The sequence below is a fragment of the Oncorhynchus mykiss genome, chromosome 2 (genome assembly GCF_013265735.2).
Source record: "Oncorhynchus mykiss isolate Arlee chromosome 2, USDA_OmykA_1.1, whole genome shotgun sequence".
NCBI lineage: Eukaryota > Metazoa > Chordata > Actinopteri > Salmoniformes > Salmonidae > Oncorhynchus > Oncorhynchus mykiss.
In genome coordinates this window covers 40098658-40116259 of record NC_048566.1, presented here as the reverse complement: position 1 = coordinate 40116259, position 17602 = coordinate 40098658, and the positions used below count along the sequence as shown (strand labels likewise).

At 45.6% G+C, this 17602-nt stretch overlaps 1 protein-coding gene across 2 annotated transcripts in view; it reads right to left on the bottom strand.

The window, feature by feature from the left end:
- Window positions 1–302, bottom strand: part of LOC110489640 (zinc finger protein 236) — a 109375-nt gene extending 109073 nt beyond the window's left edge. For both annotated transcript variants that reach the window (XR_005036684.1, XM_036948247.1), the window contains exon 1: window positions 105–302. Coding sequence is in view for 1 of the 2 variants with exons in the window: in XM_036948247.1 (XP_036804142.1) it covers window positions 105–156 (52 nt within the window). In the remaining variant the exon portion in view is untranslated. The remainder of the gene's footprint in view (window positions 1–104) is intronic.
- Between the last annotated feature and the right edge of the window lie 17300 nt (window positions 303–17602).

The window sequence follows — 17602 nt, the reverse complement described above, 5'->3', positions numbered from 1 at the left end:
AGTGAGTTTATCTCAGCTACGCAACAGCTTGTCCATTCATTATGAACTTGTGTAAACAGCATGGTCGCTGCCTTTTTTATTCGTGACATTTTGGAACTGATTACCTGTTCCGTCGTTGGTTTTATCCCTCAGTTTGCGAGGCCGGCCCCGCGGCATAGTTCCAGGTTTCAGGGCGGGTGTACTGTGAACGATTTGGGTTTCAAAATGGCGACTGCCTCACGACGAGCACCTCGCGGACACAGAAATCAGCGAACACATGAACACTTCAGTGCGGTAGTAGTGCACGTCGAGCTAGGCTACTTGTTGTGAGGCTCTGATGCATGGAGGAGGGAGACATCTAGCGTATATGTATGTGCATTGTCTCAAGGAGGAGCATGAGTGTCATCAAATTCTTTATAAGAATAGGGAATGAAGTCTATTTGATTTTTTTAAATGTCCAATGACAGCATACAATTACGACTTTTATAAAGGAGCCACAATTCCTTTTCAAAATCATGCAAGAAAAAGCAATATTGGGCTACTATAGGATGGGGGAAGGCAACATTGAAGTATTAATGCATGTATTGAGATGTAAACTCAGCAAAAAAAAAGAAACGTCTTGAGTTTATTTTCAGCGAACGTACACGTGTAAATATTTGTATGGACATAAGATTCAACAACTGAGACATAAACTGAACAAGTTCCACAGACATGTGACTAACAGAAATTGATTAATAAGTCCCTGAACAAAATCAAAATAAATAGTCAATATCTGGTGTGGCCACCAGCTGTATTAAGTACTGCAGTGCATCTCCTCCTCATGGAATGCACCAGAGTTGCCAGTTCTTGTTATGAGATGTTACCCCACCCATGCTGGAGGGTCATGTCCGGATGAGCCTGCAGGAAGGGTACCACATGAGGGAGGAGGGTGTCTTCCCTGTAACGCACAGCGTTGAGATTGCCTGCAATGACAACAAGCTCAGTCCGATGATGCTGTGACACACCGCCCCAGATCATGACGGACCCTCCACCTCCTAATCGATCCCGCTCCAGAGTACAGGCCTCGGTGTAACGCTCATTCCTTCGACGATAAACGCAAATCCGACCATCACCCCCGGTGAGACAAAACCGCTACTCGCCAGAGAAGAACACTTTTTGCCAGTCCTGTCTGGTCCAGTGACGGTGGGTTTGTGCCCATAGGCGACGTTGTTGCCGGTGATGTCTGGTGAGGACCTGCCTTACAACAAGGCCTACAAGCCCTCAGTCCAGCCTCTCTCAGCCTATTGTGGACAGTCTGAGCACTGATGGAGGGATTGTGCGTTCCTGGTGTAATTCGGGCAGTTGTTGTTGCCATCCTGTACCTGTCCCGCAGGTGTGATGTTCGGATGTACCGATCCTGTGCAGGTGTTGTTACACGTGGTCTGCCACTGCGAGGATGATCAGCTGTCCATCCTGTCTCCCTTAGGCGTCTCACAGTAAGGACATTACAATTTATTGCCCTGCCCATATCTGCAGTTGTCATGCCTCCTTGCAGCATGCCTAAGGCACGTTCACGCAGATGAGCAGGGACCCTGGGCATCTTTCCCGCAGGTGTGATGTTCGGATGTACCGATCCTGTGCAGGTGTTGTTACACGTGGTCTGCCACTGCGAGGATGATCAGCTGTCCGTCCTGTCTCCCTTAGGCGTCTCACAGTAAGGACATTGCAATTTATTGCCCTGGCCATATCTGCAGTCGTCATGCCTCCTTGCAGCATGCCTAAGGCACGTTCACGCAGATGAGCAGGGACCCTGGGCATCTTTCTTTTGGTGTTTTTCAGAGTCAGTTGGAAGGCCTTTTCAGTGTCCTAAGTTGTCATAACTGTGACCATAATTGCATACCGTCTGTAAGCTTTTAGTGTCTTACAGGTGCATGTTCATTAATTGTTTATGGTTCATTGAAGCATCGGAAACAGTGTTTAAACCCTTTACAATGAATATTTGAAGTTATTTGGATTTTTACGAATTACCTTTGAAAGACAGGGTCCTGAAAAAGGGACATTTCTTTTTTTGCTGAGTTTATATAGGGATTGATTGTTTATATATACAAGGAATATGTACCTGTTCATAGTTGTTTATTAGGAACAGAAACTATATTAATTATCGGATGCTGTGAAACAAAAAAAATTGTCTGTCATTGAATGTTGTCATTACGATCGCTGCCTAACCTTGTTGTAATTCTCCCTTTCCATCTTCAAAGGGACCACAATGGAAATAAGCTGTTAAGCTTTATTGTGTTATCCTTGGTAATTTTCTTAAATTGTATGTGGAGGCGGCACCAGCTGGAGCGCCCTTATGTATGGATTTTTCAAAATGTCAAATAAATTCAATCAATCAATCAACGGTCTCTGTGACCTGGCACAGTAAAATAGGTTTCAAAAGTTACTGGCTAGAGAGGTATACTTCGAAAGAAGCTAGATTTCCTCAGGCGTTTGTAAAGCTAGCCATCTAAATGTAGCTTCACATTCCCGCTCAGGCTTCAACTGTTCTACGACGGTGAATATTGCTCGTCAGCCTGCCGCTTGCAACTGGGCGCGCATGTCGCACGTGGCTGGTCGAACTCTGTCCTACACAATATAAATATAATTACTATTGTGATGCATAATTGCCATGGTTTACTATTGTGATGCATAGTTGCCATGGTAATTGTCAATGTCCAGTCAATGAACGTTATGGACAATGTACTAATACTACAGATTCAAAATTGGCCAACAAATGCTTACAGCGTTCTCATTATGACAGCATGATCTTCCAAGCAACTATGGCATTCCAAACACACAAAAAATTGAAATAATTGTTTTTATTATTTAACCTTCATTTTATCAGGGAGTCATACTGAGATCAAGGTCTCTTTTACAGATGAGCCCTGAATTAAATAGATTACAGCAAATACACACATCCAAATATCAATACAAAATGCAAGCAGAAAGAAAAACATGGTCATGAAATAAAAACACATTAATCAGTAACAAGGTCCTCAAATTTAAAAACACTTTGAAGATTGTTCCATAGATAAGGTGCAAGAAAACTAAAAGCTGATGTTCCTAACTCAGTAGAGAACAAAGGAATATCCAGAATTAGCCATCCCTGAGACCTTGTGTGGTAACTCCTACTGTATGTCCAAAGTTTAGTAATGACGTTAGGTACAGTGGGATTTTATAAAATGGCTTTATAAATTGAAACACAGCAAGGTATCAACCTAAGTGACATCAATGAGGGCCAACAAACTTTTTGTTAGAGAATGCAGTGATGAGTACTAAAATTGTTGCCCGTAATAAAGTGCAGTGCGCTATGATAAACTGCATCTAGCGGCTTTAATGAAGTGGCAGCTGCGTTCATATAGATGATGTCGCCGTAGTCTAGGACTGATAGGAACGTCGACTGAATAATCTCCTTTCTACTATTTAGCAAGAGGCAGGACCTATTTGTTTAGAAGAAGCCCATTTGTGTTCTCAGCTTCTTAACTAACTTATCAATATGCTTTTTAAAAGACAGCTTTTCATCTATCCAGATGCCCAGATATTTGTAATCACGGACACAATCCATATGGACACCATCCAAAGTACTTATGCTTAAATCATCAGACTTATTTATTTGGTGCTCTAGAGAACAACATATACTTAGTTTTACCTGCACTCAGTACAAGTCCAGATTTCAATTTTTACAGAAAAGTCAATATTGTTAATGTGAACAGTAAAAAGTACAGGACTGAGAATCAACCCATGAGAGACACCTTTCGTAATATCCTGGAAAGCTGATTTAATACCATCAGTAGCAATGCATTGAGTTCTGTCTGTCAAAAACCTCTGAATTAGCAGTGAATGATCAACAGTATCAAAAGCCTTTGACAGGTCAATGAAGAGGGCAGCACAATGGTGCCTTTTATCCATACAGTTAAACACATCATGTATAACCAGGAAAGCAACAGAGGTAGTACTTAGATCTGGTCTAAAACCTGTCTGATGTACATTTAGAATACATTTCAAAGATAAGAAAGATCTTAGCTGAGAATTAATCAGGGATTCTAATATTTTAGCTAGGCAAGAAAGTTTAGAAATAGGCCGATAATTATTTAGGTCACAAGGGTCACCGCCTTTGTGAAGGGGGAGTACAGGGGCCGCCTTCCAAACCTTGAGGATAGCACCAGATATAATCAACAGATTAAAAACATGGGTTAATGATTCAGCAATCGAGGTGCAAATCATCACTTATCCCAATCTTCTCAGTTATGTCAGAGACAGACAGGACTAGCTTAGGCAGGGAAAATGAGGAATCTACACTTCGGTACATTTACTGTTATTTAAAATTTAGAAGGATCACCAGCAGAGTGAGAGATAGAGATTAAAAAGTAGCTTAATTTAGCTTTCTTAATCAAGACAGTACAGTTGAAGTCGGAATTTTACATGCACTTAGGTTGGAGTCATTAAAACTCATTTTTCAACCCCCCCCTTCTTGTTAACAAACTATAGTTTTGGCAAGTTGGTTAGGACTTCTACTTTGTGCATGACACAAGCAATTTTTCCAACAATTGTTTACAGACATATTATTTTACTTATAATTCACTGTATCACAAGTCCGGTGGATCAGAAGTGTACATACACTAAGTTTACTGTGCCTTTAAACAGCTTGGAAAATTCCAGAAAATTATGTCATGGCTTTAGAAGCTTCTGATAGGCTAATTGACATCATTTGAGTTGGAGGTGTACCTGTACCATCATTGGAGGTGTACCTGTGGATGTATTTCAAGGCCTGCCTACAAACTCAGTGCCTCTTTGCTTGACATCATGGGAAAATCAAAATATATCAGCAAAGACCTCAGAAAACCAATTGGAGACCTCCACAAGTCTGGTTCATCCTTGGGAGCAATTTCCAAACGCCTGAAGGTACCACGTTCATCTGTACAAACAAAAGTACGCAAGTATAAACACCATGGGACCACGCAGCCGTCATACCGTTCAAGAAGGAGACACGTTCTGTCTCCTAGAGATGAACGTACTTTGGTGTGGAAAGTGCAAATCAATCTCAGAACAACAGCAAAGGTCCTTGTGAAGATGCTGGAGAAAACAGGTACAAAAGTATCTATATCCACAGTAAAACGAGTCCTATATCGACATAACCTGAATGGCCGCTCAGCAAGGAAGAAGCCACTGCTCCAAAACCGCCATAAAAAAGCCAGACTACGGTTTGCAACTGCACATGGGGACAAAGATCGTACTTTTTTGAGAAATGTCCTCTAGTTTGTTGAAACAAAAATAGAACTGTTTGGCCATAATGACCGTTTGGAGGAAAAAGGGGGAAGCTTGCAAGCCGAAGAACACCATTGTCACGAATATTACCGAAGGTGGCTCCCCTTCTTGTTCGGGTGGCGCTCGGCGGTCGTCGTCGCCGGTCTACTAGCTGCCACCGATCCTATGTTTCGTGTTCGTTTGGTTTTGTCTAATTGGTTTCACCTGTTCATTGTTTGGTTGTTAGGGTGGTGTTATTTAAGTTTGTTTAGCCCGCTTCTGTTTGTGCAGGCTTGTTCTTCTGTATTTGTGAGAGGTGTTAGTGTTTTGTTGGGTTTTCTCGCTGTCCTGGTATTTTACCTAAGGGTACTATTTGTTTTATAGTTACGCCTGTGTTGGGTAATACTATTTTGTTCCTTTGATTTTGGACATTAAAGCGTGTTTTTTTCCCGCATCCTTTGCTCTCTGCGCCTGACTCCACACCCATTCACTCATTGAGTGTTACAGAAGCCCGCACCAACCTTATGGAGTCAGCAGGAGCAGCGACCACCCCTCTCCCCACGATGGAGGAGAGAGTCCTTCATCACACGTCCATCCTCCATCGCATCGGATCAGCGATGGATTAAATGATGGAGAGGATAGACCGTTGGGAGAGGAGTGGTCTCCCTACTACCCCACCTACCCTCCCACCAGCAACTCTACCATCTCTTCCAGCGGGACCTGGAGCCAGCGCTCTGTGCATTACGCCTCCGAGGGAGTACGATGGAGCGGCGGCGGGGTGCCAGGGATTTCTGCTACAACTAGATCTCTACCTGGCCACCGTTCGGCCGGCTCCCTCGGACGAGGAGAACGCGAGTGTCCTCGTCTCTTGCCTGACGGGTAGAGCCCTGGAGTGGGCCAATGCTGTCTGGAACGGGCCCGACTCAGCGAGGGGCGACTACCCGGAGTTCACCCGCCGTTTCCAGGCCGTGTCCGATCACCCTCCGGAGGGCCGAGCGGCGGGTGAGAGGTTGTTCCATCTCCACGAGGAGCGCGCAGGACTTCACGCTGGATTTCCGGACCTTGGCTGCTGGAGCAGGGTGGAACGACAGGGCCCTGATAGACCATTACAGGTGTAGCCTGAGAGAGGACGTCCGCAGGGAACTGGCTTGTCGGGACACTACGCTCAGCCTGGATGAACTGATAGACCTGTCGATCCGGTTAGACCATCTGCTAGCTGCTCGCGGACGTTCTGAAAGGGTCCTGTTAGTTCCACCTCCTGACCCTCTCGCTCCTATCCCGATGGAGCTAGGAGGGGCCGCATCTAGGGAGATTGGAGGAGGAGGCTCCTCCTGTACCAGTTGTGGCCGGAGAGGGCACACTTCAGGTCGGTGCTGGAGGAGTTCATCTGTGGGGTCGAGAGGGCAGGCAGCACACTCCTCGGTTACCCCAGGTGAGTCAGCACCACACTCTCCCAGAGTTTCCTGTTGGTCACATGTTTTTATTAATTTGTTTCCTTAAATTTGTTCCCTCTCTCCAGCATAAGGCGCTAGTCGATTCAGGCGCAGCTGGGAACTTTATAGATCGCGGACTCGCTCAGAGGTTGAGGATTCCGTTAGTTAAGGTAGAACCCCCTTTTCCCGTGCACTCTTTAGATAGTCGACCGTTAGGGTCAGGGCTGGTCAGGGAGGCCACAATTCCTTTGGAGATGATTACGCAGGGGAATCATAAGGAGCGGATTAGTCTGTTCCTTATCGATTCACCTGCGTTTCTGGTGGTGCTGGAGATTCCCTGGCTGGCTATTCACAATCCAACGATTTCGTGGAAACAGGGAACTCTCCAGGGGTGGTCTGATGAGTGTTCAGGCAGGTGTGTAGGAGTTTCCATCGGTGCGACAACGGTGGAGAGTCCAGACCAGGTTTCCACCGTCGCATTCCCGCTGAGTATGCCGATTTGGCTATCGCTTTCAGTAAAAAGAAAGCGACCCAATTACCACCCCATCGACAGGGGGATTGCGTGATAAACCTCCAGGTAAACGCTGCACTCCCCAGGAGTCATGTGTATTCTTTATCCCAGGAGGAGACGTTGGCTATGGAGACATATGTCACGGAAGCTCTGGGACAGGGGTACATTCGGCCCTCCATGTCACCCGTCTCCTCGAGTTTCTTTTTTGTGAAGAAAGAGGATGGTGGTTTGCATCCGTGTATTGATTATCGAGGTCTCAATTCCATCACGGTGGGTTTTAGTTACCCACTACCTCTCATCGCTACGGCAATGGAATCATTTCAGGGAGCCCAGTTCTTCACAAAACTGGATCTCAGGAGCGCGTATAATCTGGTGCGTATTTGGGAGGGAGATGAGTGGAAAACCGTGTTTAGTACCACATCTGGCCATTATGAGTACCTCGTCATGCCGAACGGGTTAAAGAATGCTCCAGCTATCTTTCAATCCTTCGCTGACGAGATTCTCAGAGACCTGCACGGACAGGGTGTGGTGGTGTATATTGACGATATTTTGATCTACTCCGCTACACGCACCGCGCATGTGTCTCTGGTGCGCAAGGTTCTTGGGCGACTGCTGGAGCATGACCTGTACGTGAAGGCGGAGAAATGTGAGTTTTCCAAACGAGCCGTTTCCTTCCTGGGTTATCGCATTTCCAGCTCGGGGGTGGTAATGGAGGGTGACCGCGTCAAGGCCGTGCGTAATTGGCCGACTCCGACCACAGTAAAGGAGGTGCAGCGGTTCTTAGGGTTTGCCAATTACTACCGGAGGTTTATTCGAGGTTTTGGTCAGGTAGCAGCTCCTATTACCTCACTGCTTAAGGGGGGGCCGGTGCGTTTGCAGTGGTCAGCAGAGGCGGACGGAGCTTTCCGTAGGTTGAAGGCGCTGTTCACCGAGGCACCGGTGTTGGCGCATCCGGACCCTTCTTTGGCGTTCATAGTAGAGGTGGACGCATCCGAGGCTGGGGTTGGAGCGGTGCTCTCACAGCGCTCGGGTACGCCACCGAAGCTCCGCTCCTGTGCTTTTTTTTCGAAGAAGCTCGGGACAGCGGAGCGGAATTATGATGTGGGGGACAGGGAGTTGTTGGCTATGGTTAAGGCCCTGAAGGTATGGAGACACTGGCTTGAGGGGGCTAAGCACCCTTTCCTCATCTGGACTGACCACCATAACCTGGAGTATATCCGATCAGCTAGGAGACTGAATCCTCGTCAGGCAAGGTGGGCAATGTATTTCACCAGATTTCATTTTACGATCTCGTATCGACCAGGTTCCCTCAACACTAAGGCCGCCTCGCTGTCCCGCCTCTATGACACTGAGGACCGGTCCATCGATCCTACTCCCATCATTCCGGCGGCTAAGCTGGTGGCACCAGTAGTATGGGAGGTGGACGCGGACATCGAGCGGGCGCTAAGGGAGGAACCTGCGCCTCCACAGTGTCCGGAGGGTCGTAGGTACGTGCCGCTCGCTGTTCATGATCAATTGATTCGATGGGCTCATAGTCTACCCTCGTCGTGTCACCCGGGTATTTCAAGGACAGTGCGAGGTCTTAGGGGGAAGTACTGGTGGCCCACCTTGGTGAGGGATGTGCGATTCTATGTCTCCTCCTGTTCGGTGTGCGCCCAGAGTAAGGCTCCTAGGCACCTGCCACGAAGGAAGTTACAACCCCTCCCCGTTCCACAACGGCCACGGACCCATCTATCAGTGGATTTTCTTACTGACCTTCCCCCCTCTCAGGGAAACACGATGATCCTGGTCGTTGTGGATCGGTTCTCTAAGTCCTGCCATCTTATCCCGTTGCCCGGTCTCCCTACGGCCCTGCAGACTGCGGAGGCTCTTTTCACCCATGTCTTCCGGCACTACGGGGTGCCCGAGGATATTGTTTCTGATCGGGGTCCCCAGTTTACCTACCGAGTGTGGAGGGCATTTATGGAACGTCTGAGGGTCTCGGTCAGCCTGACCTCAGGGTATCACCCGGAGAGTAATGGGAAGGTGGAGAGAGTGAACCAAGAGGTGGGTAGGTTTCTGCGGTCGTATTGCCAGGACCGGCCAGGGGAGTGGGCGAGATACATCCCCTGGGCTGAAATGGCCCAGAATTCACTAAGCCACTCCTCTACAAACATGTCACCGTTTCAGTGCGTGTTGGGGTACCAGCTGGTCCTGGCACCATGGCATCAGAGCCAGACTGAGGCTCCTGCGGTGGAGGAGTGGGTGCAGCGCTCTAAGGAGACTTGGAGGGCCGTCCAGGAGTCATTACGTCAGGCGAGTGGACGGCAGAAGAAGAGCGCTGACCGTCACCGCAGTGTGGCCTCTGTGTTTGCACCGGGGGACAGGGTCTGGCTCTCGACCCGAAACCTGCCCCTCTGCTTGCCCTGCCGGAAGCTGGGTCCGCAGTGTGTAGGGCTATTTAAAGTCCTGAGGAGAATAAACGAGGATTGTTATCGATTATTACTTCCTTCGTATTATCGCATTAACCCCTCATTTCATGTGTCTCTCCTCAGGCCGGTGGTAGCTGGTCCCATGCAGGAAGGTGAGGTTCCGGAGGTCCCTCCGCCCCCTCTGGACATCGGGGGGTCCCCGGCGTACACGATACGAGCTATTCTGGACTCAAGACGCCGTGTGAGGGGCCTGCAGTACCTTGTTGACTGGGAGGGGTACGGTCCAGAGGAGAGGTGCTGGGTCCTGGTGGGGGATATTCTGGATCCATCTATGTTGAGAGAGTTCCATCGCCTCCATCCGGATCGCCCTGCGCCTCGGCCCCCGGGTCGTCCCCGAGGCCCGGCGTCGGCGCGCTGCGTCAGGGGGGGGGGAATACTGTCACGAATATTACCGAAGGTGGCTCCCCTTCTTGTTCGGGTGGCGCTCGGCGGTCGTCGTCGCCGGTCTACTAGCTGCCACCGATCCTTTGTTCTGTGTTCGTTTGGTTTTGTCTAATTGGTTTCACCTGTTCATTGTTTGGTTGTTAGGGTGGTGTTATTTAAGTTTGTTTAGCCCGCTTCTGTTTGTGCGGGCTTGTTCTTCTGTATTTGTGAGGTGTTAGTGTTTTGTTGGGTTTTCTCGCTGTCCTGGTATTTTACTTAAGGGTACTATTTGTTTTATAGTTACGCCTGTGTTGGGTAATATTTTGTTCCTTTGATTTTGGACATTAAAGCATGTTTTTTTCCCGCATCCTTTGCTCTCTGCGCCTGACTCCACACCCATTCACTCATTGAGCGTTACAACCATCCCAACCGTGAAGTATGGGGGTGGCAGCATCATGTTGTGGGGGTGCTTTGCTGCATGAGGGACCTGTGCACTTCACAAAATAAATGGTGTCATGAGGAAGGAAAATGACGTGGATATATTGAAGCAACATCTCAAGATATCAGTCAGGAAGTTCAAGCTTGGTCGCAAATGGGTCTTCCAAATGGACAATGACCCCAAGCATACTTCTAAAGTGGTGGCAAAATTGCTTAAGGACAACAAAGTCAAGGTATTGGAGTGGCCATCACAAAGCCCTGACCTCAATCCTATAGAAAATGTATGGGCAGAACTGAAAAAGCATGTTTGAGCAAGGAGGCCTACAAAACCTGACTCAGTTACACCAGCTCTGCCAGGGGGAATGGGCCAAAATTCACCAAATTTATTGTGGGAAGCTTGTGGAAGGCTACCTGAAATGTTTGACCCAAGTTAAACAATTTAAAGGAAATGCTAACATGTATGTAAACTTCTGTCCCACTGGGAATGTCATGAAAGAAATAAAAGCTGAAATAAATCATTCTCTCTACTATTATTCTGACATTTCACATTCTTTAAATGAAGTGATCCTAACTGACCTAAGACAGGGAATTTTACTTGGATTTAATATCAGGAATTGTGAAAAACTGAGTTTAAATGTCTAATGCTAAGGTGTATGTAATCTTCCGACTTCAACTGTACATCTGTTTTTTAATTGTTGGTAAGATTTGCTAGTCCACTAAAGAGTCAGTTGTCTTTGCTTTGGCCCAGGCCTGATTTCTACTCTGAATGAGCTCAGATATTTCAGAAAACCAAAGGTTTGATCTATATTTGACTCTAATTTGTTTAAATTGGCGTGTTTATCTGCCAGATAAATAAATATGGAGGATACATTTTCTAGAGCCAACTCATGGTTAGGAATACTGGAGACAGTGGCTAAATTAAAGTAGAACATGTCATGTAAAAACCATTAAGCAAAAAAATGTTTTAAATGTCTCATCTTAATTTAAACAAATATTAGTATTTTGCTGTTTCCTATCTCTAATACATACTATGGGACAATGATCACTGAGATCATATGCAAATTCAACACTAGATAAATATTTATGGGGGTTATTAGTAAGAATTAAATCAATCAATGAAGAGTTAACAAGGTTTTTCACATAGTCGTGTAGGTTTTGATATCCATTGAGTCAGATAGCGTCCACCATGGCAGTAGGGGGGAGGTAAAAGCTCAGCAACAAATACATGTGTATTCTGGTTTATGGACACATCTACAACCAGGGGCTCAAAGTTCTTGGGAACAGAAATATTTAAAGATTGGGATGCCACAAAATGTGACTTTACATTTTTTTTCTCATTTTTGGGGGTTTAACCTTAACTAGGCAAGTCAGTTAAGAACACATTTTTATTAACAATGACGGCCTTCCAGAAGGGAAAAGACCTCCTGCGGGGACGGGGGCTGAGATTCAAAATAAAAATAAATAAAAAATATAGGACAAAACACACATCACGACAAGAGAGACACCACGACACTACATAAAGGGAGGCCTATGGCAGCAACACATGACAAAACAGCAAGGTAGCAACACAACAGGGCAGCAGCACAACATGGTAGCAGCACAAAACATGGTACGAACATTATTGGGCACAGACAACGGCACAAAAGGCAAGAAGGTAGAGACAACAATACATCATGTGAAGCAGCCACAACTGTCTGTAAGAGTGTCCATGATTGAGTCATTGAATGAAGAGATGGAGATAAAACAGTCCAGTTTGAGTGTTTATTGCAGCTCATTCCAGTCGCTAGCTGCAGTCAACTGAAAAGAGGAGCGACCCAGGGATGTGTGTGCTTTGGGAACCTTTAACAGAATATGACTGGCAGAACGGGTGTTGTATGTGGAGGATGAGGACTACAGTATGTATGTCAGATAGGGTGGAGTGAGGCGTAAGAGGGTTTTATAAATGAGCATCAACCAGTGGGGGTATACAGAGATGACCAGTTTACAGAGGAGTATAGAGTGCGATGATGTGTCCTATAGGGAGCATTGGTGCAAATCTGATGGCCGAATGGTAAAGAACATCTAGCCGCTCGAGAGCACCCTCACCTGCCGATCTATAAATTATGTCTCCGTAATCTAGTATGGGTAGGATTGTCATCTGAATCAGGGTTAGTTTGGCAGCTGTGGTGAAAGAGGAGCGATTACAATAGAGGAAACCAAGTCTAGATTTAACCTTAGCCTGCAGCTTTGATATGTGCTGAGAGAAGGACAGTGCACCATCTAGCCATACTCCCAAGTACTTCAGAGGTACTAATCACACCGGTGGGGAGAGGGGCATTCTTCTTACCAGACCACATGACCTTTGTTTTGGAGGTGTTCAGAACAAGGTTAAGGGCAGAGAAAGCTTGTTGGACACTAAGAAAGATTTGTTGTTTAACACAAAATCCGTGGAGAGGTCAGTTGAGTATAAGACTGTATCATCTGCATATAAATGGATGAGAAAGCTTTCTACTGCTTGAGTTATGTTGTTGATGTAAACTGAGATGAGCGTGGGGCCAAGGATCAAGCCTTGGTGTACTCACTCGGTGACAGGCAGTGGCTGAGACAGCAGATGTTCTAATTTATACACTGCACTCTTTGAGAGAGGAATTAGCAAACCAGGCCAAATACCCCTCAGAGACACCAATACTCCTTAGCCGGCCCAGAAGAATGGAATTGTCTACCATATCAAAAGCTTTGGCTAAGTCAATAAAAAAAGCAGCGCAACATTACTTAGAATAAATACAGCACCAGTCAAAAGTTGGGACACACCTACTCATTCAAGGGTTTTTCTTTATTTTTACTATTTTCTATTTGTATAATAATAGTTAAAACTTAAAATCTATGAAATAACACATAAGGAATCATGTAGTAACCAAAAAAGTGTTAAACATATCAAAATATATTTTATATTTCAGATTCTTCAAAGTAGCCACCCTTTGCCTTGATGACAGCTATGCACACTCTTGGCATTCCCTCAACCAGCTTCATGAGGTAGTCACCTGGAATGCATTTCAATTAACAGGTGTGCCTTGTTAAAAGTTCATTTGTGGAATGTCTTTCCTTCTTAATGTGTTCAAGCCAGTCAGTTGTGTTGTGACAAAGTAAGGGTGGTATACAGAAGATAGCCCTATTTGGTAAAAGACCAAGTCCATTTTATGGCAAGAACAACTCCAATAAGCAAAGGGAAACGACAGTCCATCATTACTTTAAGATATGAAGGTCAGACAATCTGGAAAATGTGAACGTTTCTTCAAATGCAGTCGCAAAAAGCATCAAGCGCTATGATGAAACTGGCTCTCATGAGGACCGCCACAGGAAAGGAAGACCCAGAGTTACCTTCTGCTGTAGAGGATAAGTTCATTAGAGTTACCAGCCTCATAAATTGCAGTCCAAATAAATGCTTCACAGAGTTCAAGTAACAGACACATCTCAACATCAACTGTTCAAATCAAATCTATTTATATAGCCCTTCTTACATCAGCTGATATCTCAAAGTGCTGTACAGAAACCCAGCCTAAAACCCCAAGCAGCAAGCAATGCAGGTGTAGAAGCAAGGTGGCTAGGAAAAACTCCCTAGAAAGGCCAAAAGATTATAACAGATTCTAACATTTTCATAGCCGATCATTAGGAGCATTTCTACCGCTCCTGCTGTCTCTAGAGAGTTTAAACAGCAGGTCTGAGACAGGTAGCACGTCCGGTGAACAGGTCATGTTCCATAGCCGCAGGCAGAACAGTTGAAACTGGAGCAGCAGCACGGCCAGGTGGACTGGGGACAGCAAGGAGTCATCATGCCAGGTAGTCCTGAGGCATGGTCATAGGGCTCAGGTCCTCCGAGAGAGAGAAAGAAAGAGAGAATTAGAGAGAACATACTTAAATTCACACAGGACACCGGATAAGACAGGGGAAGTACTCCAGATATAACAAACTGACCCTAGCCCCCCGACACATAAACTACTGCAGCATAAATACTGGAGGCTGAGACGGGAGGGGTCAGGAGACACTGTGGCCCCATCCGATGATACCCCCGGACAGGGCCAAACAGGAAGGATATAACCCCACCCACTTTGCCAAAGCACAGCCCCCACACCACTAGAGGGATATCTTCAACCATCAATTTACCATCCTGAGACAAGGGCGAGTTTAGCCCACAAAGATCTCCGCCACGGCATAACCAGAGGGGGGGCACCAACCCAGAGAGGAAGATCACGTCAGTGACTCAACCCACTCAAGTGACGCATCCCTCCTAGGGATGGCATGAAAGAGCACCAGTAAGCCAGTGACTCAGCCCCTGTAATAGGGTTAGAGGCAGAGAATCCTAGTGGAGAGAGGGGAACCGGACAGGCAGAGACAGCAAAGGCGGTTCGTTGCTCCAGAGCCTTTCCGTTCACCTTCACACTCCTGGGCCAGACTACACTCAATCATATGACCCACTGAAGAGATGAGTCTTCAGTAAAGACTTAAAGGTTGAGACCAAGTCTGCGTCTCTCACATGGGTAGGCAGACCATTCCATAAAAATTGAGCTCTATAGGAGAAAGCCCTGCCTCCAGCTGTTTGCTTAGAAATTCTAGCGTCAATTAGGAGGCCTGCATCTTGTGACCATAGCGTACGTGTAGGTATGTACGGCAGGACCAAATCAGAAAGATAGGTAGGAGCAAGCCCATGTAATGCTTTGTAGGTTAGCAGTAAAACTGTGAAATCAGCCCTTACCTTAACAGGAAGCCAGTGTAGAGAGGCTAGCACTGAAGTAATATGATCAAATTTTTGGGTTCTAGTCAGGATTCTAGCAGCGGTATTTAGCACTAACTGAAGTTTATTTAGTGCTTTATCCGGGTAGCCGGAAAGTAAAGCCTTGTAGTAGTCTAACCTAGAAGTAACAAAGCATGGATTAATTTTTCTGCATCATTTTTGGGCAGAAAGGTTCTGATTTTTGCAATGTTATGTAGATGGAAAAAAGCTGTCCTTGAAACAGTCTTGATATGTTCGTCAAAAGAGAGATTAGGGTCCAGAGTAACGCCGAGGTCCTTCACAGTTTTATTTGAGACGACTGTACAACCATCAAGATTAATTGTCAGATTCAACAGAAGATCTCTTTGTTTCTTGGGACCTAAAACAAGCATCTCTGTTTTGTCCGAGTTTAAAAGTAGAAAGTTTGCAGCCATCCACTTCCTTATGTCTAAAACACATGCTTTTAGCGGGGCAATTTTGGGGCTTCACAATGTTTCATTGAAATGTACAGCTGTGTGTCATCCGCATAGCAGTGAAAGTTAACATAATATTTTCAAATTACATCCCCAAGAGGTAAAACGTATAGTGAAAACAATAGTGGTCCTAAAACGGAACCTTGAGGAACACCGACATGTACAGTTGATTTGTCAGAGGACAAACCATTCACAGAGACAAACCAATATCTTTCCGACAGATAAGATCTAACCCAGGCCAGAACTTGTCCATGTAGACCAATTTGGGTTTCCAAACTCTCCAAAAAAATGTGGTGATCGATGGTATCAAAAGCAGCTCTAAGGTCTAGGAGCACGAGGACAGATACAGATACAGAGCCTCTGTCTGACGCCATTAAAAGGTAATTTACCATCTTCACAAGTGCAGTTTCAGTGCTATGATGGGGTCTAAAACCAAAACTGTTCAGAGGAGACTGTGTGAATCAGGCTTTCATGGTCGATTTTGCTGCAAAGAAACCACTACTAAAGGACACCAATAAGAAGAAGAGACTTGCTTGGGCCAAGAAACACAAGCAATGGACATTAGACCGGTGGAAATCTGTCCATTGATCTGATGAGTCCAAATCTAAGATTTATGGTTACAACCGCAGTGTCTTTATGAGATGCAAAGTAGGTGAACAGATTATTTTTTTGCATTTGTGGTTCCCACCATGAAGCATGGAGGAGGAGGTGTGGAGGTGCTTTGCTTCGGACACACTGTCTGTGATGTATTTAGAATTCAAGTCACACTTAACCAGCATGGCTACCACAGCATTCTGCAGCAATACGCCGTCCCATCTGGTTTGCACTTAATGGGACTATCATTTGTTTTTCAACAGGACAATGACCCAAAACACACCTACAGGCTGTGTAAGGGCTATTTGACCAATAAAAGTGATGGAGTGCTGCATCAGATGACCTGGCCCCCACAATCACCCAACCTCAACCCAATTGAGAGGGTTTGGGAAGAGTTGGACCACAGAGAGAAGGAAAAGCAGCCAACAAGTGCTTAGCAAATGTGAGAACTCCTTCAAAACTGTTGGAAAAGCATTCCTCATGAAGCTGGTTGAGATAATGTGCAAAGCTGTCATCAAGGCAAAGGGTGGCTACTTTGAAGAATCTCAAATATAACATGTATTTTGATTTCTTTAACACTTTTTTGGTTACTCCATGATTCCATGTGTTATTTAATAGTTTTGATGTCTTCACTGTTATTCTACAATGTAGAAAATTGTAAAATATATTTTAAAAACCTGGAATGAGTAGGTGTCCAAACTTTTGACTGATACTGTATATACAGTATTTCATGAACATATTGTAAATTTATTTTGAATTTACCACATTACATTTCACAATATAATGTAACTTATTATTTAATTAAACTTTCAGTAGGGGTACAATTCACTGTGAGTCATTAGTCTCTCTCTATGTTTCGTGCTGTGCTTGTACTGGAGCACTAAAATACCCTTTGTTTTGATGTGAACCTCTCCCTTTCCCTCACTCTGAGGTCACACAGCACCTCCATATCCATCACAGGGCAAAAACTAAGCACCTCTGGTGGATACGTGTGTATGCTCTCCAGATTGCATAAACCTACACACACACACATACATCTTCAACAGACACACACACACGCACACACACGCACGCACACACACGCACATGCACACACGCACGCACGCACGCACACACACACACACACACACACACACACACACACACACACACACACACACACAGATACAGTATCTTGGGTTGGTTTCGGTGTGTGAAAAAGGTAACTATATCTATCTACCAGTAGAGGACAGCAGTGAGTTGTGAATTTTTGCCATAGTTGCAACAGAAGCGATAATCTGAAAATTATCAACAGGCTGCCATTGCTGCTAAAGTAAGATACGGTCCATTGA